This window comes from Copadichromis virginalis, linkage group LG19 (genome assembly GCF_057382275.1).
Source record: "Copadichromis virginalis isolate Kocher_CV1m ecotype Utaka linkage group LG19, C_Virginalis_male_GT1.1, whole genome shotgun sequence".
Classification (NCBI taxonomy): Eukaryota; Metazoa; Chordata; class Actinopteri; order Cichliformes; family Cichlidae; genus Copadichromis; species Copadichromis virginalis.
Window position 1 is genome coordinate 1729652 of NC_140636.1, and position 26068 is coordinate 1755719.

At 41.4% G+C, this 26068-nt stretch overlaps 1 protein-coding gene across 8 annotated transcripts in view; it reads right to left on the bottom strand.

Moving 5' to 3' along the window:
• Nucleotides 1-26068, bottom strand: part of nrxn3a (neurexin 3a) — a 209377-nt gene that overhangs the window by 53406 nt on the left and 129903 nt on the right. For all 8 annotated transcript variants that reach the window (XR_014916650.1, XR_014916649.1, XR_014916648.1 and 5 more), the window contains 6 exons: nt 24192-24311; nt 23789-23909; nt 23443-23703; nt 22996-23186; nt 20894-21067; nt 14907-15026 (listed from right to left, as the gene is read on the bottom strand). Coding sequence is in view for 5 of the 8 variants with exons in the window: in XM_085440780.1 (XP_085296906.1) it covers nt 14907-15026; nt 20894-21067; nt 22996-23186; nt 23443-23703; nt 23789-23909; nt 24192-24311 (987 nt within the window). In the remaining 3 variants the exon portion in view is untranslated. The remainder of the gene's footprint in view (nt 1-14906; nt 15027-20893; nt 21068-22995; nt 23187-23442; nt 23704-23788; nt 23910-24191; nt 24312-26068) is intronic.

The window sequence follows — 26068 nt, forward strand, 5'->3', positions numbered from 1 at the left end:
AACTGAGGAAGCTCTTTGCTGGCTATATCACCAAGGAAATGTTGCCGATTTCCACTGTAGACTCTGAATCATTCCGACGCATTGCAGAAAAAATACAGACTAAAAGCGGTGTCAAGCAGTCCCAGAGAAAGTAATTTGTAGGATACCTTGAGAGAGAATACAACATGGAGACTCTGCTGGGCCTTCTTTAAAACAGCCGAGGTGTTTGAGCTCCATTGGAGGTCTGTGTCTATGTGCACACCAAGGAACCTGGAACTGGACACCCTTTCTGCACACTCCCTGTTAATGCTGACGGGCTGCAGCTCAGACTTCCTCCTTCTGAAGTCGACTACCAGCTCTTTTGTCTTGTTGGTATTGAGGTCCAGCTTGTTGACTGCACACCAATCTGTCAGCCTTTTAACCTCAGCTCTGTATGGCGTCTCATCTCCCCCAGAGATGAGCCCCACCAGTGGGTACTGACACAGTCATGTGTGTACAGAGTGTACAGTAGGGGACTCACTACACAGCCTTGTGGAGAGCCGGTGTTAAGGAAACACTGAGGAAAGATGAGGGCCCACTCTAACTCTCTGTACACGATCTGACAGGAAGTCTCTGCTCCAGCTGCAGGTGGTAGAAGGAAGTCCGATATCCAGCGGTTTTACTATTAGTCTGTCCAGGAGCATCGTATTGAAGGCAGTCAGCAAAGTCAGCAAAGAGCAGCTTGGCGTAACGCCCTGTTGTTCCAGGTGAGAGATGGTGGTGTGGAGCGTTGTAACAATGGCGTCGTCAGCTGATCTGTTAGCTCTGTATGCGAACTTGAGCGGGTCGAGTGTTGGTGGCAGGCAGGACATGATGTGACGCCGGACCAGTTTCTCGAAACGCTTCATTATAACGGGTCTTAGAGCAGCTGGTCGTTGAGGCTGCTAATGTTTGTCTGCTTAGGCAGTGGGACGATTGTGGCCGGCTTTAGGCACGGCGGGATGCAGGACTGGGACAGTGAAGCATCTTAGTGAAGACCCCAGCCAGCTGGTCTGCACATTTTTTAGGACCCTTCCCTTCACCCCATCTGGACTGGCAGCCTTCCTGGGGTTCCATCCCCTCAGTGTGCGCCTCACCTCATATTCCTGCACCATGAAGCTTAGCCACGGCTGCCTCTGGCCCCTTCACCTCAAAGCGTGCAAAGAAGTGGTTGTATTTTGCCCCTCTGGTGTTCCTGCCCATTCCTTTATGTCCCCCACTCATGTGCTGAGCCCTTTTTCTGTTCACCTTAGCCACTATGATTCCTGAAAGCAGCTTCCATGTTGTGGTATGAGGCAGGTTGCTGGCCAGCAGTTGGTTGGGACAGGCCCCCCCCTCTGGATCCTTCCATAATCCATTCTGGGTGTGTCTCATCCATTAGCAGCTGGTTCATTTGAGCTGCTCATAGAGTACATGAATCATGTCAGGGCCTGGTGCTGTTCAATTTCTCATGCTTGAGACTCTTTCTTGGATGTCTGTCACTTTGATGGTTACTGGAGCCTGTCCAATGAAGTTGGTCTGCTCTTAGATCCACTAGCCACTGAGCATGGCTGTTATGGGTTGCATCCTTCTTCCATATGCTCTTCCAGTATTGCACCGTCTCCAGCCTTGGTGATGCTGTTCTCATATTGTTCCCCTGCCACTGAGAGTACACCTTGGACAGTTCAGTGGAGAACAGCTGGTTAATTCTCCTGACCTCTCCTCTCTTAGAGATAAGATTCTCCTGAAGGCACACATCAGCAGACTCCTCTGGAGGTGGTGGAGATGACAGGACACCTCAGATTTCTTGGCTGAGGGCCGATGACAGTGACTAGGATCCTCCAGTGACGTAGCTCGGGGCTGGTTAGAGCAAAAGATGTGGATACCCTCAGGCTCAGACAGCACGGTACCCTCACGCTCAAGAAACAACAGGCACACTGACTTGGTCCACCAGCCACTCAGGTGGCACAGGCTCATGCTTGGGCTCAAGTGACACAGGATACACATGGGGTGCAGGATACACAGCTAACTCCAGGAGGCTGTGGTGGCTCAGCAAGGCACTCAGCAAACAGAAAGATAGCAACAAGTCCTTGCATTAATGTTTTCTATTATTCTTCGTGTGGCAATAATGAACCTAAATAAAATACGATAATGCTGTAAGTAGGCAGTGGCCCTGCTAACGAGATATTTATTGGTATAGTTAGTTGGTATGTTGGTAGAATTATCCTGTCTTCATCCCCTAACCCAGGGGTGGGCAATCTCAGTCCACGAGGGCCGGTGTCCCTGCAGGTTTTAGATCTCACCTTGGGTCAACACACCTGAATCACATGATTAGTTTGTTACCAGGCCTCTGGAGAACTTCAGGACATGTTGAGGAGCTAATTTAGCCATTTAACCCTTTAAGACCTACCATAGAACCAAGTCCGCCAGAGCTTACTTTATATTTTTACATGCTGTAGTGCTGTTTTTGGGAGCATTTCAAGTTGCTATACATCAATCCAACCATTATAGCCCAGATTTTAATAATATGTCTGCATTAAGTTTAATAGTTTAATAGTTAAATTATTTATATAGCACATTTAATTACAACAGGAGCGTTGACCAAAGTGCTGTACAAGAATACAACATACATAATAAAACAACTTAGAGTACTAAGTGCATAGTAATTATATAAATTGCAAAAAAAAAGTACCTGATGGGTGAGTAGAGGGTCTCTGGGTCGTTAACCCTGACCCCAAGCCTCGGATAAGCTGGAGGAGATAGCAGGGGAGGTCTGGGATTCTATGCTTAAATGGTCCGGTTCATATAGAGCTTGAGGGTCCTGCACAGTATCTTAGCTGTTCCTAGTTCTGCGCTGTTCTGGACAGAGATCTCTGACGTTGTTCCTGGGATCTGCTGGAGCCACTCGCCTAGCTTGGGAGTCTCTGCACGTAGTGCTCCAATTACCACTGGGACCACTGTTACCTTCCCCACTGAGAATTGCTGTTATGGTCTTCCAGTATTGCACCATCTCCAGCCTTGGCGGTGCCGTTCTCACATTGTTCCCCTGCCACTGAGAGTACATTTTGGCCGGTTCTGTGGAGAACAGCTAGTTTATTCTCCTGCCTTTTATCGCTCTCGTGTACCTCTTCAAGCAGCTGGCCAAGGCTGTGAGTCTTTGCTTGGCAGTTCTCAAGGCCTCAGGTATGGACAGTTTGCTGTAGTTCTTAGGCACCTTCTTTGTTGCACCTTTCTGCAGCTCTGATCCCTGACCTTGATCTGATCACTGCTGCCGTGGTGTAGATCAGCTTGTTAATCTCGGTAATGGTGGCGGCGTCCGTAGTGCTGCATTCACATCATCTAGTAGATCTTCTGAGGGTACTTCACGTAGTCATGGTAACTGGAGGATAAGGAGGCAGCGGAGGATCCAGGTTTCAAGCTTTGCCATGATTCTGTCTTTCAGGTCAGTTCCTCCCGCATTCAATGATCCTTCTTCTATTGCACTTGGGGTTAGGTACCCAATCTCGGGTGGGGGTGACTAGACAACACTAGAGGCCAACTTCAAGCCAATAGCACAAGTGACCATCAAGTGCGGGATCTACCAAAGAGATGCTCTGTCCCCACCAATGTTCCGTCTAAGCTGCGCACGTGCACAATTGCGCCCTGATGGCACGGTCTCTGCGCAGAGAAAATCTGCACACAAAAAAATTCTAACCTGAATTGAAATTAAAGTAAATATGTGCCGACACCGGTGCTGATGTGGAGTGAAGCCACGTTAATGACAACGTGTACAACCATTGGAGATGTGAGCAGGACAGACGGAACAACTGACGGGAAAAGTGTGGACTTTATACCAGTTTTTAAATTGTGTTGATCGGCCACGTAAAACCAGAGTTATGATAAAATATCTGCAATGTTTGTTTTTCTTCCTGAATACTGTCGTTGTTTATAGTTACTGCAGGAAGAAACGGTAAAAACGGCGTTTTATAAGGAAAACGCTCGAAAGCCTGTGAGCAAAAACAGCCCCCCTCCCTCAGCCTTTCCTATTGGTGGAAAAATGTACCATGTCGACCAATCAAAACATGATATGGCAACATGGCATTTAGTTGTTAAGGGAGGGGGAAGTTTTAGGAGTGACGGCGGTGTTTTGAGATATTGTGAGAGATTTCAGACGTTTCGCACAAATCTTGTGTAGTTAGTGTGTAGTTAGTGTGTAGTTAGTGTGTAGTTAGTGTGTAGTCTAGTCAACAGTTTTGTTGTGTGTGTCGACTGTTGAGGCGACTGCTGAGTGTTACAGGTGTTACAGCAGTGATACATCTGCTGCTGTCAGGCCTGCAGGTATCAGGCTGTTGTTCTCCTTCATCTCATAGTGGACAGAAATTATTTTTTGGAGTGTCACAAATAATTTGTGTGGCATCAGATTTGATGCAGAACAGCTGATTGTTCTGTAAATAGTTTGTTTATTTAAAAAACGCCTTGGCTGCATTTTTAGGTAAACAGCTGCAAAACACTTTGTTTGCATAACTCAGTTACTTTTTTGAAGACGTAACTATATCATTAACTGCCCAACATTGGTCATTATTTACTGTATTTTGCAGACAGAGTTACAGACTCTCTCCCAGACCACAGACTCATAATACAAGTCAGAGCTTTATGAAAAGAAAAAAGAAAGTTGTGTTTTCAAAATTGGAGTTCAAGTTATTTTTACTTCCAATAGTGTTAACATGCTACACAGGTGATGAACAAGATTGTTTTTAATTTTCATTGTAAGTGGGCTAAAGCAGTTAATTAAAAGTAGTCTAACAGAAATGTAAATGCTGTAATTTGATTATTTTAATAAACATGTAACTTGGATGGATTTGATGCTGGCGTGACCACAGTGCACACGTCTGCTGTCGCTCACAGTGGTCCAAGGGACGCTCAGGGAGTTTGTGTGTTCGCTCAGACACATGAAACATTAGAGGGAACACTGGTCGCCACTGCTGTTCTGCATAGGCCTGCACTGGCCTGAATCCTCTCAGTGAGATCAAGTGAGACAAGACTGGCTACGGAAACCGACTGAGGAATGAAATTGTTGTCAGCCACCTCAAGCTGTATGCCAAGAGTGAACAAGACATCGATTCACTGATCCACACCACCAGGATATACAGCAATGACATCAAAATGTTGTTTGGACTGGATAAATGTAGTTAGATGATAACAAAGAGAGGGAAGGTAGTCAGAACTGAGGGGATTGAACTACCAGAAGGCAACATTGCAGACATAGAGGACAGTTACAAGTACCTGGGGATCCCGCAGGCGAATGGGAACCATGAAGAGGCCGCTAGAAAAGCTGCAACCACCAAGTACCTGCAGAGGGTCAGGCAAGTCCTGAGGAGTCAGCTGAACGGTAAGAACAAGATCCGGGCCATCAACACGTACGCCCTGCCCGTGATCAGGTACCCTGCTGGGGTAATAGGCTGGCCAAAGGAGGAGATAGAAGCCACTGACATAAAGACAAGAAAGCTCCTTACCATGCATGGAGGGTTTCACCCCAAGTCCAGCACCCTGAGGCTGTACGCTAAGCGGAAGGAAGGGGGCCAGGGACTGGTGAATGTCAGCACCACAGTCCAGGATGAGACAACGAACATCCAAGAATACATTGGGAAGATGGCCCCAACTGACCGAGTGCTCAGTGAATACCTCAGGCAGCAGAAACCCAAGAAAGAGGAGGGAGACGAGGAACCATCATGGAAGGACAGGCCCCTGCACGGTATGTACCACCGGCAGATAGAGGAGGTGGCTGATATCCAGAAATCCTACCAGTGGCTGGACAAAGCTGGACTGAAAGACAGCACAGAGGCACTAATCATGGCAGCACAAGAACAAGCTCTGAGTACAAGATCCATAGAGGCTGGGGTCTATCACACCAGGCAAGACCCCAGGTGCAGGCTGTGTAAAGATGCCCCAGAGACAATCCAGCACATAACAGCAGGGTGCAAGATGCTAGCAGGCAAGGCATACATGGAACGCCATAACCAAGTGGCCGGCATAGTGTACAGGAACATCTGTGCCGAGTATAACCTGGAAGTCCCGAGGTCAAAATGGGAGATGCCCCCAAGGGTGGTGGAGAATGACCGAGCTAAGATCCTGTGGGACTTCCAGATACAGACGGACAAAATGGTGGTGGCTAACCAACCGGACATAGTGGTGGTAGACAAACAGAAGAAGACGGCCGTAGTGATCGATGTAGCGGTTCCGAATGACAGCAATATCAGGAAGAAGGAACACGAGAAGCTGGAGAAATACCAAGGGCTCAGAGAAGAGCATAAATGATCTTTAAAAACTGATTATGAGAACATATTGTAATAAAAGCAAAAGCTGACATCAGAATGTTGTAGTAAAAAAATTATAAAACAAAGTTATTGTATACTCATTGCCCTCCCTTAACCAGTACATTTTTGAATAGTTCAACGAGCCCTGTTTCAGATGAAATGATAAAATCGTGGGATTTTATACAATGTTACCAACTTGAAAAGGCATAGAATAGTAGTAATGACTCAGCACTACTTTAACTTAGCACAAACCTATAAAAAAAACTATGCAATACTTTTCCTGACAAGCAAGCATCCAAGATGGGGAAGTTCTTCCACCTTAGGAGAAATTGCTCAAACTTCTGGAAGAGGAATTTAAAACCAGGTTAAGGATATTCAAGATTTAAAAAGGAAAGTGCCACTCTTACACAACTGACAAAACTTACAACTACACTTTAATATAATCAAGAGCTGAAGTACTGAAAAAAGAAACTCAATTCAAAAAACAAAAAGAATAACCTTCATCACTGAATTTAACCATAATGATCAGCAACTTAAGGATATAGTTAAAAGACAATGGCAGATTCTAATGGCTGAATCATCTGAAGCAAAACTACAGATGTGACAAATGCATGCACATAACAAAACTGTATATTTACTACTATTACTATGTGTTTTTTTACTTTTCCACACAGTGGTAAGAAGTTTCCTGTTAGACAGTTCATAAACTGCAGCACAACATCACAGTCGACAAGCTCAAATGCCCCTGTGCTCAAGGTTATATTGGACAAATAAAGAGAGCACCTAAACAACCTCTTTGAGAAGACAAAAAAGTGTATGTGACAGCCAAACACTATCGTGAAGCTAACTATGGTTCTTTTGCCACTCTGAATTTTATCGTTTTTTAACTCAATGCAACTCAGTTCATCTAATTTGATCTCTCATGGAGAGATGCTTTGGATTTCAGTGCTCCATACAGTGACTCCTGCTGGCCTGAGTGAGGTTTTTCTTGTAAAATGCATTTTTGTGAACAAGCTTATATGAGACATACAAAAATACAAAATGTTTATGATAAAACTTGAGAGAACACTTCAATTGTAAACACACTAATCTTTTTTTTTTTTTTTTTGAACTTTTAATTGCAAAGCAGGGAAACAGCAGTGACCAGCATATACACACACAGGACAAAGATGCATCTACATGTATAGCAGGACGTGGGAGGCAGAAAGAGAAAGCCAACAGCAATATTCATAAACAATGAAAAAGGTTAACAATCGTCCCTTTGTTGCCAGGCTAAATCCCGTAAGCCCGATTTCAACCTCTGAGCAGAAGGAGTGTTCAAGTGGGCCAAAAAAGGGTCCCATATGCGATAGAAAAGGAAAGGTTTGTCCTTAAGTGCTGTAGAGAAGGCTTCCATTGGCATGATACATATCACAGACTGTAGCCACTGGTTGACAGATGGAGCCTTATCAGAAATCCACAGTACCATAATGCACTTTCGAGCGTAGTGTAGCAGTATGTGAAGGAGATCTTTGCTGCGAAAGCCGGCAGGTAGCTCATCGTTCAGTCCTAACAGGCAAGTGTAACCACTGACTCATTTTAAATAGTTTAGGACAGCCAAACTACGGACCAGTTGCTAGGTTCGGCAGGGCTACAATAGAAAGCGAGGCGAATGCAGAATGAAATGGCTGGAGACAGGAATTTGAGCAGCAACAGTTATTATTTTGCACAAAAATGAAATAAACAAGACACAAATTCCACATTGACAGTAGCAGTGATAATAACCATAACAATAATAAGAAGAAGCCGGCAAAACAAAAATAACCCCAAAAATAGTCGTTTGAGCTCAATATTCAATTGTCTTTTTGTCTTTGGTCATTTGTCAAGTCAAAAATTCTTAGTCTAGTTCTTGTTCTCTTTCGTTTGTGGTTTGTGTGTTACCACTTGGAAGTCTCCATCGAGGAAGAAGAGTAAGTTCCTCTGCAAAGTTCAGTCTGGGCTCAGGCTTGCCATCTCCATCCGGAGAGAATCCATTGGAATCCAAAATCTTAGTTCCTTCCACACGGACAAGGGAAAAAAACCTAGCCTGCACAACAATATTAACATTATTGTACACAGCCAGCTCCGTTTCTTCTCTTGTATCACAGCTTTAGTTCTTTATCTCTTTTCACATTTCTTTCACATTACCACAGTAATACATTACATGCATGCTTTGAATATATCTCTCGTTATACATGAAATTATTTTAACCATGTAAAACAACAAATGAATTTCTTGTTCTCTTTTTAACCATGAAATTATGATTAATAGGTATAACCAGCAAGATAATACATTTTTCCAATCATCCTTCGAGTATGCTAAACAAATCCTACCACAACAGCATTTCAACCGTTTTTAAACAGCAAATTACCACTCGCGAATCGGTATGAACAGAAGAAACAACTTTTAGCAACAGACTAACACATTATTAACTTTTCAAACCCATGGGCTAAACTCACCAAAATGTTAGAAAATTCCGCACGAGCTATCCGTGACCTGTCTCATCTATTTCCACGTGCGAAAAGATCTAGCTCATGTGAAATGATGGTCTGGTGTTTCAGAAGACGGGGCTAAAACCACCTTCAACCAATGAAAAAGGCATTTATCCCTTGTGATCCAGCAACAGAAAATAAAGTTTGCTAGAGGATCACACTTCCTTTTTTCAAAATAAATGTTTCTTTTCAAAATAAAATAATGAAAATACATTTATACAATCAAAACGAAAACAAGAAAAAAAATAACAAAAGGTAGTTTTCTCTACTGGGTTACACAAGTCCTTGGACCCAGATGCAGTCGGCAATTAAATATAGTACATAGCTTGTCTATGAGTGATCTCCAAAACTGTAGAATAACAGGGCAGCTCCACAGACAATGAAAAAAGGAACCAACAGCAGACTGACATTTGTTACAGAGATTAGGCAAAGCTGGAAACATTATGTGTCTCTTCTCGGGTGTAATATAAAGCCTATTTATAAGTTTAAACTGCCTTTCCCAAATAGAATTAGATGCCAAGGCTTTAAAAGGACGACAACACAACTCATCCCAAGCTTCAGCATCTATAGCGCCTACGTCTGATTCCCCTTGGCCCTTGATTTTGTTAGAGTTATCCATTCTAAGATCAGACAGAATGTTATAAATCTTTTTAGTGATACATTTTAGTTGGGTAGTTTTTACCATGAGTGATTCTATAGGAGAAAGACCGAACCCTCCATTCAAATCCTTCAATTTAGAAGTAATATAGTGCTTTACCTGAAAGTACTTCAAAAAATCCTTATTGGTCAGACCAAACTTGCTTTTCAGTTGATTAAAAGTAAGAAGAGAGTTCTCATGAACAAGATCACCCACTGTATTAATCCCTTTTTGAGACCAGTCCTCAAAACCAGCCCGAAGACCAGGTAAGAAGTCAGGGTTTTCATGAATAGGAGTAAGAAGGGAGAAACAATTAAAATATCCTTCCAGGCGCCTGACTTTGCGCCAAACAACGAGCATATTCTTTAGCACCATATTATCTTGTGTTAGAACTGTGGCTTTACCTGAGGAAATATATAGCAGGTTCCGCAACGGATACCCTTTAAAGAAGCGGACTCAGCGCTGAGGTAAATGGAATCCGGATCGTCCATAAACCATTCTGTAAGAAATTTAAACTGTGCAGCCAAGAGGTATTGTGGGAAGGAGGGAGCGGCAAGACCACCTTTCTGAACAGGCAAACACAGAAAACTGTATCTCAGCCTAGGTCTTTTCTTACGCCATATAAAAGAAATAATTGAACCATTTAATTTTGACAAAACCTTTTTGGACAGAGCAAGCGGTAACATCTGGAATAAATACAAGAGGCGAGGGAGGATATTCATCTTGACCAGATGAATACGACCTAAGAGAGACAGAGGGAGGCTGCACCACCTACCCAAATCGCGATTGATGGTCTGAATTAAAGGGGTGTAGTTCAGACTATACATTTCTTTTAGATTCGGTGAAATCTTTACCCCTAAATAAGTGAAACCGGAGGGAGACCAACGAAAAGGCTGAGAAATGTTTGGATCAACCTCATTTAGAACAGAGAGGGGCATAGCCTCACTTTTAGAAAAATTGATCTTGTAGCCTGAGAAGGAGCCGTATTGGGAAATTAACGCAACTAATCTAGGAATTGAGTGAGCAGGAGAATTTAGAAAAATTAAGACGTCATCTGCATAAAGTGAAATCTTATGTTGAGAATTGTTCAAACAGAGTCCTTCAATAGCAGCATCCTTCCTAATGGCTGTGGCAAGGGGTTCCATAGCCAGGGCGAATAACAAAGGGCTCAGCGGACAGCCCTGCCGACTGCCACGTTCAATACTGAAATTGTCCGACCTATAACCATTGGTAATCACTGCCGAAAGAGGGGAAGTATAAAGGATCTGAATCCATTTAACGAAGTTGTCACCTAAACCAAATTCTTGAAGTGTGAAAAGAAGAAACGGCCATTCCAGACGGTCAAAGGCCTTTTCAGCATCAAGTGAGATGACTAGAGCCTCAGGGTTGAACAAAGATGAGTGCTGAATAATGTTAAGTAGGCGCCTCACGCTATGTGTGGAATACCGCCCCCGTATAAAACCAGTTTGATCATTCTCAACGATCGAAGGTAGTATTGGCTCAAGACGTACAGCCAGGACTTTAGCAAGTATCTTCAAATCAAGATTTAAAACAGATATAGGCCTATAGGAGGCGCATTCTTCTGGAGGTTTCCCCTTCTTCAGAATTAGCGAAATATTAGCCTCCATTAAGGAGGGGGGGAGAGTGCCTGCCTCAAAAGAGGACAGAAGCATCTTATACAGTGGGGAAGTCAGAATATTACTAAATTTCTTAAAAAATTCCCCTGTGAACCCGTCTGGACCCGGGGCTTTGTTATTTGGAAGCATCTGAATAACTTTCAAAATTTCACTTTGCGTTATAGGTTTACATAAATCATCCCTTTGGATTTCAGTAACTTTAGGTAAATTTAGTCCTAAGAAGAAGTGATGCATACCTTGTTCCAATGTTGGTTTAAACTGGGAGGTATATAACTGCTTATAAAAAGTTTTAAAAGTATCATTAATAATTAAATTGTCATATTTAGGTAAACCAGATGAGTCTCTAACACATGGGATATTACAACCAGCACCCTTATTATGAAGAAGATTGGCCAGATAGCGGTTAGGTTTATTAGCAAACTCATACAACCTCTGCCTCATGAAGAAAAGAGATTTCTCAGCCTTTCTTGTTAATAGTGCCTCCAAAGCTGTTTTAACCACCTGAATTTCATTCCTTAATTGCTCTGATGGTGATTCATTATGTTTAGCTTGCAGTTTGTGCAAATCCAGTTCCAATTTCCGTTGTTCCATCTGATTTTTCCGCTTCAGGCCTGCTGAATATGATATAATCAGTCCACGGGTGTAAGCCTTCAGGGTGTCCCAAAGCAGGCCTGGAGAAACTTCAGGGGTTGCATTGACCTTTAAAAAATGTTCAAGCTGATCATTTAAAAATGTTTCGAACCTTGGGTCGTGAATCAAAAAATTGTCAAATCTCCAGGTATGAGACCGAGGGACAGGATTTAGATCGCTTAGCTGAACAAAAACAGGCGCATGATCTGATATAATAATATCGCCTATTGTACATCCCAAAATGTTTCCCAGTGATCGTTTGGGGGTGAAAACGATCGATTCTACTACTTGTTCTATGAACACCGGAAAAAAAAGTAAATTCTTTATCGTTAGGATGAAGAGTCCGCCAGGTATCAACCAGATCAAGTTTGTTACAAGTATCTAAAAGTGCTTTGGCCCTTGTAGACATTTGAATTTGTTTAGGAGGGGATCTGTCCTTAGTTGTAGAAAAATAACAGTTAAAATCACCGGCTATCACAGAATTATCACAAACCCAATCAGAAAAGGAAGAGAAAATATGAGCAATAAAGTCGTTAGACTGTACTGGTGGAAAGTAAATATTCAGAAATGACACCGCCTGACCACCTAGGGTGCCTTTTAAGGAAACATATCTACCAGACTTATCACAAAATGTTTGGTCAACTGTCAGCAGTAGGTGTTTATGTATTAAAACGGCTACACCGCGGCTCTTACTCGTAAAGGAAGAACTAAAAACTTGACCGACCCAATCACGTTTCAGTTTTAGATGCTCCTGAGGAGACAGGTGAGTTTCTTGCAACAAGGCAACATGTACATTCTCCCTCTTAAGAAAGCTCAATATTTTTTTTCCGTTTAATAGGGTTATGTATACCTCCTACATTCCAGGAACAAACATTTAACATTGAATTATCACTTATCATACAATATTTGAAATAAGCATGGAACCACGCTCAGGTGACCAAAGCATAGCTGATATGTAGGGCTCCCAAACACTGCTCTACAACACCAGTGGCAAGTAAAATACACATAGAAAAACAAACGTACTGCTTTGCTAACAATTAACAAAAAACTATTTACAAGAAACAGAACCGTCAAGAAACCAGTGAGTATGGAGGTCAGACAAAGGTCTCCAACGCCCAGCAGGGGGCGCAAGCAAACTTTCCAACTTGGACATAGAACGATGCTGGACCAGAGTCTTTTCTTAATCAGTAACGTGAAACAGCTGCCCGCCCGCAGCTAAAACAAGGATTCGGATTATAAATGGCTAAATAAAATAGTCTATATGTATGGGGTTATTATCTCCGCACAGACCCGAAAAGAAAAAAAAAAGGAACCAAACAGAAAAAATAACAATAATAATAAACAGGGAAGGAAGAAAAAAAAAAAAAAGGAGGAGGAGACGAGGGATTGGCGAATGCCTCAGGTATGGGACAGGAGCACAGATCAACAGTCCACTGGAGCCACCGAGGATGAGCGTGGCCCCGCCCCTTGAGGTACGTTATCCAGGTAAGCTGAGACTGCTTCTGGAGATCTAAAAGATTTCTCCTGGCCATCGATCTTGATCCTAAGGACAGCCGGGTACATCATGGCGAAGGGGACACCCATCTCCCTAAGGCGTTGTTTGACGTGGTAGAATCCCTGGCGTTTCTTCAGAACAGCGGCGGAGAAATCCTCGAATATCATAATAGGAATGCCATTATGAAATAAGGACTGCTTCCTCCTAGCCGCTTGCATGATCCGTGCTTTATCCTGGAAGTTGTGGAGCTTTATGATGACCGCGCGGGGTCGCTGGGCACTGGAAGGGAGGCATGCAAGCACCCGGTGGCAGCGATCGATTTTAACAGCGCCGCCCTTGAAACTCACAGCCACCAACTCCGGTAACCACGTTTTGAAAAAAGACACAGGGTTGGTACCTTCACTGCCTTCTGGTAGCCCAATAACACGTATGTTACACCGTCGGCTCCTGTTCTCCAAGTCATCAATCTTATCCAAAGCGGCCTCCAGCTTAAGCTCCACTTCAGAAATCTTGGCGCCATATCCCGCTGTAACATCTTCCTGCGTTGATATACGTGCCTCTGCCTCCTTCATTTTAACATCCAATGCAGAAATGTTAGCTGCGCATGTTTCCAGTCTTTTCAGAACTGGATCAATCTTCTTCTCAAAGGAGGCCTCCACCGCCCTCAGCACCTCCGCCGATATCCTCTCCACCAATTTGTCGACGTCCATTCGGTCGAGAAGTGGGGGCGACTGGGCCTCCGCCATAACCGCTACAGCATGATCGCTGAGCGGAGGGTGATTTCCTCCGGATTTGCCCGGTTTCGACCCAAGGTTGAGCTTCTTCTGGGTGCTTGGCATCGTACGAAGTTTAAAAGTCGAAATAAACAGAGACTTTAACCAAATAAGACATATAAAGGCCTAAACAAATGCCAAGCTGCGGGAGCGGGCGAGAAACACAGCTACTCCGCCATTGACGTCACGTGACCCCCCCACTAATCTGTTTTAAGATTAATAAGAGAATTAGCAGCAGACTATTTGGTTTCATACTGATATGTTAGCGTGTTTGCTGGCACGGTCAGATGCACTAGTGTGTTTGACAGTTTTGTTCTGTACCCTAGCAGCACTGGAGTTACATTATTTTGGTTTAGCACCACGGATGAATGTATTGGGAAAGAACATCCTCTTCAGAGACTGAATGAGTTTTTTTTTACAACCGACTCTTTCATCTATTCACCACTTGTGAACACAACTACAAGACTAGGAGTTTGCTCTACTCAGCTTTTCTCAGCAGCTTGGAAATTGTTCTTTGTGTCTCACATCCACACAGATACTGTTCAGCAATTTCACAGAGCTTGTTGTGGAAATGTCTTCCCAAATAATTTTGCTTAATATCTTGCTGCACATCAAGCACACACGCAAGCCGGTAAACAAAGAAACATGTCCACACAATGTTAAATCCTTCATTTTTGTCCATGATTTTTCTTTGTAATTGGAATCCATAGCTAGGAAGACTTAATACTAAGCATACATCAGTGCCACTCACCACCACTAAGGTTCAGCTAAATTAATATTTAGTGTATAGGCTACATATTTCTAAGAATATAAAGCTGACTTGCAACATGTGTATTAATATGCAGTCAACACATTGAATGTTCTCCATTTTAATTTTTTTCTTGAATCTCACATTTGTCACTCACTGGTCACAAAAAAGTGATATTGTATGAATGTGACATTAGATATTACTCACGGTCATTGCATTGTGTGCCGGTGTATGAAGTCATGGAGCAGTCGCAGGTGTAGTTCTCCCACTGTTGAATGCAAATGCCCATGTTGGCACAGGAATCCTCTTGGCAGGTAGTGCTGGGTCCTGGGGATCAGACAAAAGAAGCAAACACAAAACTGGCAAAACTGGCTTCAGTTCAGTGTTGCAGCTCAAAATATGTATATGATTCTCCTATACTAAAGAATGAGAGGAACGGTTTATGATCAGGGTACAGAAACAGTGGTACTGAAGAGGACTCATCTTCTTATGGCCACTGACAGAGGACTCACCTCTGTGCGTGTGCTGCCTCAATGCAGCATTCATTACCACTGACCACAATACTTTAGTACAGAGATTTGAAGCAAATCTATTGAATAGTTTACATTTTGTACATGTAAATGGGAAGTCTTCACACACTCAGGGTAATTACGGAGCTACTCAGTGTTTTGGTCCTGGGTAATTTAAGAAATACTTACATTAAAGCTATGTATCAGTTAGTTTTGAGTTTAGTAGTCCATAGTTTTTTCATTTATATTTTAAGTTCTTGATTCTCTTCCGTGCCCAGTCTGTCCCATTCTTGTCTTTGTCTCATCACCGGTGTCTCCTGTGGAAGTGATTTGTGTCCCCATGTCTCTCTGGTCTCTCCCTGTTCTCTCTCCATACTTATCTAGTTCATAAGCCTTCCTAAAAATCCCTACAAATCTTAGAAATGTGGTTTTTAAACAGATACATACTTGGCATTAGGTTTCACTCTATTATTGCTGGGTCTTTATCTTAAAATATACAGTGATCAGGCATACCATTATGATCACCTGCCTAATATTGTCTAGGTCCCAGTCCAATGAAATGGTGTGCATGGTCTGCAGCAATGCTTAGCAGGACCCAAGGTCTCCCCAAACATTGCCCAGAGTATCACACTGCCACTGCTGGCTTGTCTTCTTCAGCTGTCAGGTGTTCCCCAGGTAAGCAACACACGCACCCGGCCATCCATGCAATGTAAAAGGAAACATGATTAATCACACCAGGCTACCTTCTTCCATTAGTTAGGGGTACAGTTCTGATGCTCGTGTGAACATTGTTAGTGGACAGGGGTCAGCATGGGCATGGGTCTGCAACTATGCAGCCCCAAACACAGCAAACTGCAATGGACTGTGTATTCTGACACCTTTCTATAATAATCAGTGTCATTTTTCAGCAATTTGAGCTACAGTAGTTGATCGGTTGGACTGGAAAACATAGGCCACCCTTCATTTTTCATGCACATTAGAAATATCCTGTCTCAGAGTTACGCTGAAAAACTAGTTCATGCATTTATTACTTCTTGGCTGGACTAATGTAATTTATCCTGTATTGGCTTCCATTCATTGGCCCCAGATCTAAATGCTGCTCCTCACATACAAGGTCTTAAATAATCAGGCCCCATCGTATCTTAATGACCTTGTAGTACCATATCACCCTATTAGAGCACTTCGCTCTCGCTCTGCAGGCCTACTTGTTGTTCCTAGAGTATTTAAAAGTAGAATGGGAGGCGGAGCCTTCAGTTTTCAGGCCCCTCTTCTGTGGAACCAGCTTCCAGTTTGGATTCAGGAGACAGACACTATCTCTACTTTCAAGATTAGGCTTCAAACTTTCCTTTTTGCTAAAGCATATAGTTAGGGCTGGACCAGGTGACCCTGAATGACCCCTTAGTTATGCTGCATTAGGCTCCTGGGGGATTCCCATGATGCACTGGGTGTTTCTTCTTCACTCACTATGTATTAACACACCTCTCTGCATTGAATCATATCTGTTATTAACCTCTGTCTCTCTTCCACAGCATGTCTTTATCCTGTCTTCCTTCTCTCACCCCAACCAATCACAGCAGATGGCCCCGCCCCTCCCTGAGCCTGGTTCTGCCGGAGGTTTCTTCCTGTTGAAAGGGAGTTTTTCCTTCCCACTGTCGCCAAAGTGCTGCTCATAGGGGGTCATATGATTGTTGGGGTTTTCTCTGTATGTATTAGGGTCTACCTTACAATGTAAAGCGCCTTGAGGCGACTGTTGTTGTGATTTGGTGCTGTATAAATAAAATTGAATGGAAATTGAATGCGCATCACTGAAGTCTTGGCTGCCCATGAACAACCTGTCTGTCACTGCTGTTCCTTCCTTGGAAAAACTTTTGATAGATACCACTGCAGAGTGAGAACAAACTACAAGAGCTGCAGTTTAGGAGATGCTCTGACCATATCATCTAACCATCACAATCTGGTCCTTGCACTTGCTCCTTAAAATATTATCTATATATCTCTCACTCAATAATAGGTGCCAGAATAACGTGATCATCAGTGTTATTCACGTTACCTGTCAGTCATCATAATGTAATGTCTTATGGCTGTTAAAGTCCATGTGGTGACTGTTGTTGTATTTGGCATTATATAAATAAAATTGAATAAAACTCAATACTGAATTTTGATTGGACTGAATTGGTAAAAGATCATTCAACTGCTACAGTTATCCCTAAAAATCTTTTTCTCATTGGAATGTGGCAAAATGTAGTTATTCTTTAAATAAACTACACTATTTTATATTTGAAATGAAGCATAGTACATTTCAGTTATTTCTGTTCAGACTTTCTGTTTGGCTGTTCTCTATGCATCAGTTTTAACGGCTGAGCTAGTTCATGTTTACAGGAGAGCTGAAGCCCATTCCAGCTGCCATGGTAGACGCGTGTGGACAGGCCATTAGTCTACTGGACTAACGTGGAGAGACAAACAATCATTCATGCTCACATTCACACTGACAGCCAATTTAGAATCATTAATTAAACAGGCATGCATGTCTTTGGACTGAGAGGAAGGTGGAGTACACAGAGCAGGAGGAGAGGCCCAGCCAGACCTTTGTGCTGTCAGAACGCGACTGTGCCACTATAACAATGTGTCATCGATAACTCTGTGAATGTTAGGATGATAATGACAAATAAAGAGCAACGAGACGTTTTGTTAAACTGCTTTGTGTGCTGTTGTTTGTATACTTTGGTTACTCACACACATTCATTTGTTTGGGAAATTATTGTTTATTTTTTATAACTTGAATGGTTGGTTTGCAATGATACTGAACAAAAACTTATTGTTATTCGACCTCAAATCATGTGATGGTCCGGAGACTTACCTCGTCAAAGATGCTCAGTTAAAGGAGGTATTCGGGACAAAGTCATGTTGACCGTCGAGGGGGGATTGTTTTAAACGTTAGCTTATAAGAAAATCCTAAAGCTCAGTTTTGATGCTTATTTGCTGTTTGTTAGCAGTGCAGCATCGCCCTCTAGTGACGGCAAAATGTATTGCTGCAGTCTGAACTCCCTAATTACAGATGGGCTTCGATATAGGCAACAAACTTACAAACAAACAAACAAGAAAAACTTTTAATGTGATGAAAGCTTGTAATGAAATTACAAACAATGAAATTTCAAACAGTTTAAAAGACTGTTGAGCTGATCGTGGTGTATTGCAAAAGAAAAAGAAAACCATACAAAAATCATACAAACACACAAAAATGCCATGGACAAGACCAACAAACTGCGATTGATGAAATTTTATTTGGAAAAATAAATTAATCAACCGATACTTTCTTGCGCTGCATACAGTACAATGAAATAACATTGTTTTCATTCTGATTCAGATTGTTATACCAAGGACATATACCGTTTCTTTTCTACTAAAATGAAATGTCAGCTAGCACATTTATTGGTTTAACATGGGGCTCTTTAAATAAATGTTCCATGAAAAACAAAAAGTACAATACATACATTTCCAACTCAATGATATGGCAGGCATAAGAAAAACTGCTGTATAGAAAATGATGTCCATGCAAACAGATTGTGGAAGATGGCCCATAAAACAGCAACAAATAAATAAGTGAATAATAAAAATGCACAACTTTTACAGGAAGATGGAAACATTTTGTCCACAATGACATTTGTTTTCTTGTGCAAAATGTTTCAACGGCCCATTTTGGTGTAGCTACACAGAACATGTTAAAACCTTTGGCAAGTTTGTCTTTGTGAACAAAGGTCTGTGTGAACTGAATACCAAATATAGCCTGATGCAGAAATAATGGCAAGATGTAAAACTGCACATCCTACAAATAAAGATATAAACTATTTTTTGAAGTAGTTACATTGTTATTTGCTTTGTACTTCTGCAGCTGACCATTTGTAAACCCCGGCTACCTCAAACAGCAGTAGTCTAACAAAATAAATGTAATAAAAACAGTGATTCCCATCAAAAGTGCCAAATATTATTCAAAAGAGTCACATAAATTTTGAGCTTTGATTTTTATAATAGATATATAACAGCTTGATCTCTTGGTAAAGTGTGAGAGTCATGAAAAAATAACTTAATGAGAATGTTTTAACCAAAATCAGGACATTGTTACTACGCAACCACAGCCAAGATATTTTCAGTCCAGTTGCCACAGGTGTATCTAATCAAGCACCAACCATCAGATCTGTATTTACAAACGGCAGTGAAAGAATGGGTCATTCTGACAGCTCACCGAGTTCAAGCATGGAAATGCAATCGGATACGAGCATTTGAAGCCAGTTTGTGAAATTTCTTCCCTCCTGGATATTCCATAATGAACTGTGGTGTTGTGATGGTATTATTCCAAAGTGGAATCATTTAGGAATCCTAACAAGTCAGCCACAGAGTGGCAGATCATGTAAAGGTGCCATGCATTGCTGCGTCGTAAGTGTGTAAGAGTCTCTGCTGACTGACTAACAGTTTCAGCCTTGCCCATCAACATCGGCACAGAAACAAAGGCGCTTCATGGCATAGGTTTCCATGACCAAGTACCTCCTGTACTTGTAATGTGTAGCCGCCCCTGTACTTTTCTTCATATGGTCTATTTACATGTTCATGGCAGAACATACACAGTGCAGACATAAAATATGTTTTCTTGTTGCTTAAGTTTCAAAGGCATGTCGACTGTCATATAAAAAAATCTACTTGGGTCCATGTCCAATGTTTCGCCTAATGCTATTCCAAATATAACATTTCCTTGTAACATACTCATTTCAGTGCAGTAATGGGATACATTACTTTCTGTTGTCCTATCTTGTTTGGTGGCCCCAGTGAGGATAAAGATTTTTGCAGATGTAACAATAACCAGGGCAAACACAAAAGTAATGATAGTTATGGTTACTGTAATGAATCATCTATAGAGAGTACAAAAAATGAATAAAGTAATAGAAATGATGATAGTTAATGACCTCAACAATGATGTACACAAAGAAATAGTTGTCATTTTGTCACCATTTATGACAGTGCTCTGAGACCAGAGAGAACTTTATTTACTGTGTAGCATTGTCTCATCTGAATCCATTACTCTGTGGGCTTTAAAGGTTGAAATGGATGTAAACAATGATCCACTCAGGACTGACACATCATTGGCATCGTGACAGTGTTCAGCATATGTAGTCAGAAGCATTGTAGCCAACTCTCAGAGTTAGTGTAAGTGAAGAATAACGTGAGTATGTTGAAGGAAATGTAAATGTAGTGACTCTCTCTGTCTTTTGTCCTTTTACTGACATACCTGAGCCAGCACCCATTAGAATCTGTTTTTGTTTTGAATCAGTTATAAAACTTAATATTCATATCATTCAGAAAAAAAACTTTACAAAAGCATCATAGATTAAAAAAAATAAGAGAGGTAATCTTTGCATTAGCAAAGGCTGCATAAATAGTGATGATGAAGGCTCTGTAAGGAGGCGACCGATGTGGCCGATAACTTGGTTTTGTACGAGGAGCTGATTTGATCAGAATTCTAACAGTGAATAAGTGAGGCAACAAATACAGTTAATAAGACGAAGCGCCTTCCATACGGTCTCATGGATGCAGAGCTACTGTTTGCATTGAGCAGGAAGAAAGGGCTGCTGGAGTTGGAGTTGAAGTTTGTGTTGTAGTAGTCTAAATCAGGCTGAGATTTGAGGGACGGTGTACCTTCACATCCACGTTCAATCTGCCCGCTGCGAAACAATGCATCGTTGAGGAGATCCGGAAGACGACCATTGAGGTCCACTGACGCCAAACAGCCCTGGAAGCCGTCTCTGGAAGCCACCAGTTTAGGCAGGTTGCCATACATGCCTGGACCCAGTCCAGCAATGAACAGATCACCTGGGGCACAGAAAAAATGTAAAAGTGCAGGAGAACATTATCTTTAAAAATATTATGGATATTTATAGAAAGATTTGTGTTGAAATCTTTTCAGATCTAAACGACATCAGGACAAACAAAACAGAACTTTTAATTAATCACGAAACCGAACTAAAGAGAGCGCACATATCACACAGGCTTTTCCTCTTGACAGCTGTACACGTACGTGGATTTTTATTGTTGTTGTTGTCTGAATACAACGCTGGCTGATTTGCAAATGTATGCTAATTATTCACCTTCTTATTGCTTGAGCACACAAACTATTTTACTGTTGCATTACTGGGAACACCAGAAAGATCCGTCTGCACTGTCTTGTTAAGTCTGATGCAGTTATTGGGGGAGGTTTTAAAAAATAAATTTCCTCTATCCAAATCGATTTTAGTTTAAATAAAGTGAGATCGATTCACTAAATCCTGAATCAATATTTCAATATAAAAGTATTTTGTCAGAATCTCAGGTTAAAGCTCACAAAACTATTTCAACAACCACCAAACAGCTAAACAGTAAATGAGAGCAGGTAAACGGATTCCACACAAAGACGTAAAACACAAAGCGTGGATCGTTCACCCGACGCCACGTACACCGACATCTCACAGATTCTGAAGCTGCAGGTTTCGTCACTCTCTGACCAAAACTCGCTGAACCATCAGCAAAACAAAATGATCAAAACTACGCTTCATGCATTTCCTCGTACTTTTGCTGTTTTGCTTCCACCACGATAAAATTGCACTTCAGCTTTCTTTCAGTGTACTCACAGACCAGTTTACCATCAAACGTCTCTGTTGTCTCCATCATTCGCTTGCTTATTACGCACCAGTCTGCTAGTGTGTACAGTGCTGCCGGCCGCTGTTTTTTTTTTTCCTCAAAAATAGCCTCAGGTAATGTCCACATGTTGTATCATAGTTTTCTTTAGGTTTTGTTCTACTGCAGAATATTTTTAAGGTTATAGGCCAGAAAAATCTGCTTGTTTTTCTGTTTTATCCTCAGTTACTTTGACACAAAGGCCTCTGCTGTGATGCTCACACCTCTGATGAAGTCTCAGCTTTGTTTTTATACATAGATATAAAAATATGGACATGTGCTGATAAATCATCAGAATTCTAATATTTCTGACTGTCTGAGTCAAAACTGAATCGAATCGAATCGGGACCGTCGAGTCAGTTATAGAAATCAAAATCGATACCCAGCCGTGGTAGTTGTTCTCTTCAAAAACCAACTCCTTCATTTCACAAATGCAAACCGGCATCAAGGCACGACTGGGGAATAGTCCTGAAGTATTTCAGTGTCAGTATATTGACCCACACTTCCTGCTGACAACGTCACGCCTAGCATCCATGAAAAGATTAAAGGTAAGTTAGAAGTAAGTAGTAAGCTGGCTGACCAGTTGGCATCAAAGGATGTACGCCATGAGCCCATCCTCCACACAATTAGTCATTAATATTTGGCAGTCCTAAACTTTAACTTCAAATTTAACTAAGTCAACAGTGATCATCGTCATCGTTCTGAATTGTGAAATTATTGGATTTATATCCCCAAGGTTACAGCATGCTCCACAAAGTGTCAAAAACTGGGCTTGAAGGCGCGCTGCACACACAGCTAAGAGGATTGTGCATCTATAGTCCTGAAATCGAAGCAGCTTGAGTAGATCGTAATAAAGTTTATTCATAATAATGATAATAATAATACATTTATTTATAGGCATCTTTTAAAACCCTCAAAGGGCTTGAGGTATGGTTTGTGTGTCTCCTGCCAAAATGAAACCAGGAAGCTTTTGCATGTCAGGTAAAATGTCTTAACCACTATACCACAGAGCGAAACACTCGTTTCTTATCAGTGCAGCAAACAACCACTATATCTAAATGAAAAACTGAGTCATATCTTGAGTGTACCTTTAAGGTCCAGATTCTTGGCACCATTGATACTCTGACTAGTGGCTGTAGCATCTACTTTCAGCGTATGGGTGTTGCTGTTGTCTCGGGTAATAGCCACATTGTGCCACTGATTGTCATTTAGTGCCCTTTCACTTTTTCCCTTGATGAGGTTGGGCCCATTTCCAAGGTCAAAAACATAGTGTATGTACCTACAAGAGAAAAATCACTAGTTATATGGGTTTAACAACAAAAACAAGTGTGAAATAGCAATACAAACATCTGCTATTTGCAAATTAGTAAAAATATAACAGAAAGATGAATTTTATCCTATAATGAAGGTTGGGCCATGATCAGGATATCAGACTTTTGACAAAAATGTGTTTGTTCGTTATTCTTATTGGAACACAATAAAATCAACCAACCATTAACAAAAGTTTAACAGGTATCCTCTAAAGGAAAGTTTACCCTTTAACTAGTTCCACAGCAATGAAATCATTGCCGTCTCCAGAGTTGAAGAGTATGAAGCCATCTGGTGAAGTGGTCTTGAACTGAAAGAAGAGGTGCATGGACGTGTAGGCCTGTAACGTGGCCAGGCTGAGATAGCTGCTCTTGGATTTGAAGGTGACAGGGTCAGCGATAATGGAGCGAATCCCAAAGCGGGCATTGAGCTCACAGTAATCAATGTCACCATTCTTGCATAAGTCAATGTATAGCATGCCGTTAAATCTGAGAAAAAGAAAAGAACATGTGGGCAAAAATAAGGAAACATTTTTAAAAATCTACAGAATATTCATCTTAGAAGTAGAAATACCTTAGGCTCTGGAGGTGACCAATAAAGCTGGATGGGATGCTAGAAACAAATCGGCGCTCTGTCATTATGCCTGTTTCGATGTTATGGAACTCCAGACGAGTGTGGTCACCCACCATTTGGCCTGGAGACGGGGAGGGTGGAGGGGAAGGGTTGAAAGAAAGACAAAAAACGAAAAGAAAAGAGAACACCGTCTGACACTAACACAAAAGGGCTGATTTAAGGAGAAAATTACATTACACAGTATTAGATGAATGCAAACTGACACTAATGGGTACATGTGTACTTGCTTTTTTGGAGCAGAATTACACACTGACTTTAGTGTTTATGGCGAGATGCTGTAGCATGGTGGAATAACACTGACAAAGACATACTAAGAATATTTCCAGTTGATGGAGGCAAGTACCTTCTGCTACATCATCGTCAACCGTTAGCTTGTAGGTTTTGCCACGACGCACCACACGCACTGTATGCCATTCATTATCATTGAGCTTTTGCCCAGCATACAGGGTCTCCGGTCCCTTGCCTGAGAACAATGGTCAGTCACAAAGTTAAGGACATCCTGAGAGCCTAAAACCAAACCTTTGCTTCCCACCAGTGACAATAGGAACATTTACAGGTCTTCCACAACGTGGTTAGTGGTTTAAAAATGAGGGAAAAATTGGATTGAAATTAGATCTGATGGGAAACAAAGGTTTGATATAGTCATTCATTTATTTACACAGGGTAAATGATATGAGCACAGATGTCAAACATCTGTGCTCATATCATTTACCTGACTGCTAAGCAGTAGAAATAATTGCTTTTACTCATCATAGAGTTAAAGAAATCTTCCTGTCATTCCTTCCATGTTCTGCACTGCTTTTTTATCTTCATTTCTTAATCTCCTGCTCCAATAACAAAATGCTATTAACATGACCAGTGTTATATGTTTGTGTTCAGCAAACATTAGGGCTTTATATCAGTGGTGCCCAAGCCCCGGGCCACGGACCGGAGTCGTTTGGTACCGGGCTGCCAGAGTCGAGGCTCAGGTGCGAAATTCATGCTTTTCAGGGTTTTTATCGTTTTTTATCGTTTTCAGTGTTAACAGGGTTTTTTCCCGTGTGAATCAATTTTTTTTTTTTTTTTGGTAACAGTACTGGTTTTATTTTGTTGTATTTATACGCAAAACCTTAAAGGCCGGTCCGTGAAAATATTGTCGGGCATAAACCGATCCCTGGCACAAAAAAGGATGAGGACGGCTGCTTTATATTATTGGAAACCATTTCTTCAGCCACACCTGATCTCAGGGCAGGAGGAGAACTATTCTTTCCTTTTAGAAAAGTATGAAACTACTTCAGGTTAGAAAACAGTCATGAGATTTAAAAGAAATTAGCACTGATGTGGAAAACAGGTTGGTCATACAGTTTTATTCATTTATCTTTAAATTAATTTAAGCATTTTCTTCTTTACATTTACATCATTTACATCAGCGATGCCACACATGGAAATGCAGAGGAAAGTGGGGTAAGGGTCAATTGATGCACCACCTGTATTTTAGCAATCACAGGCAGATTTTATAAAAAGATGTGTTGCATCATAACAATCCAAAACTAAAATTAATATTTTGTATGCATGTGAGACATGGTGGCATTTATGTCACCAGCATATGTCAAAGTCTGTAATTATAGAACTATTTGCAGTATTTTGTGGCAGTCGAGGCGGTGCACTGAAATGTAAAAAAGAAAATTAAAGAAAAGTTTAACTTAGTTTGAGTCTTCAGTCTTAATCTTTCACAACCGTAGACGAGAAACGTAATTATATTTTTCCATGGTTGCTGGACCAACCTATCCTTTGCTCAAGCAGCTCCAAGAATTTGGTGGACCTCATATATTTAATTGTTTATTTGAGTGACTGGAAGTGGATAGCTAACATCCCATCAATGTGTTTAATGCATGGTGCTACAACTTTTGGTATCGATCCAATACCAAGTAAATACACAAGTAATACAGATGCCAACACTGTGAACCTATAAAGACAGATTATGTAGGCAAGTTGGCGAGAAGTTGATGAGATTGATCATCATCAATTTTCAAGAAGCTGTCTGAAACGTGGGAAACAATTTTAAAAGTTTTTCTCATTTATAATTATTCATATCAAAAAGCTCAAAGGATAATGCATATTCTCAATAACGTGTAATATTATCAATATTAATATTAGTTTTTAATATGTACATTCTTTGAGTATTTAAATTAAAATCTAAATTGGGTTAAATCATTTTGATTACATCTTTAAGCTGATCGA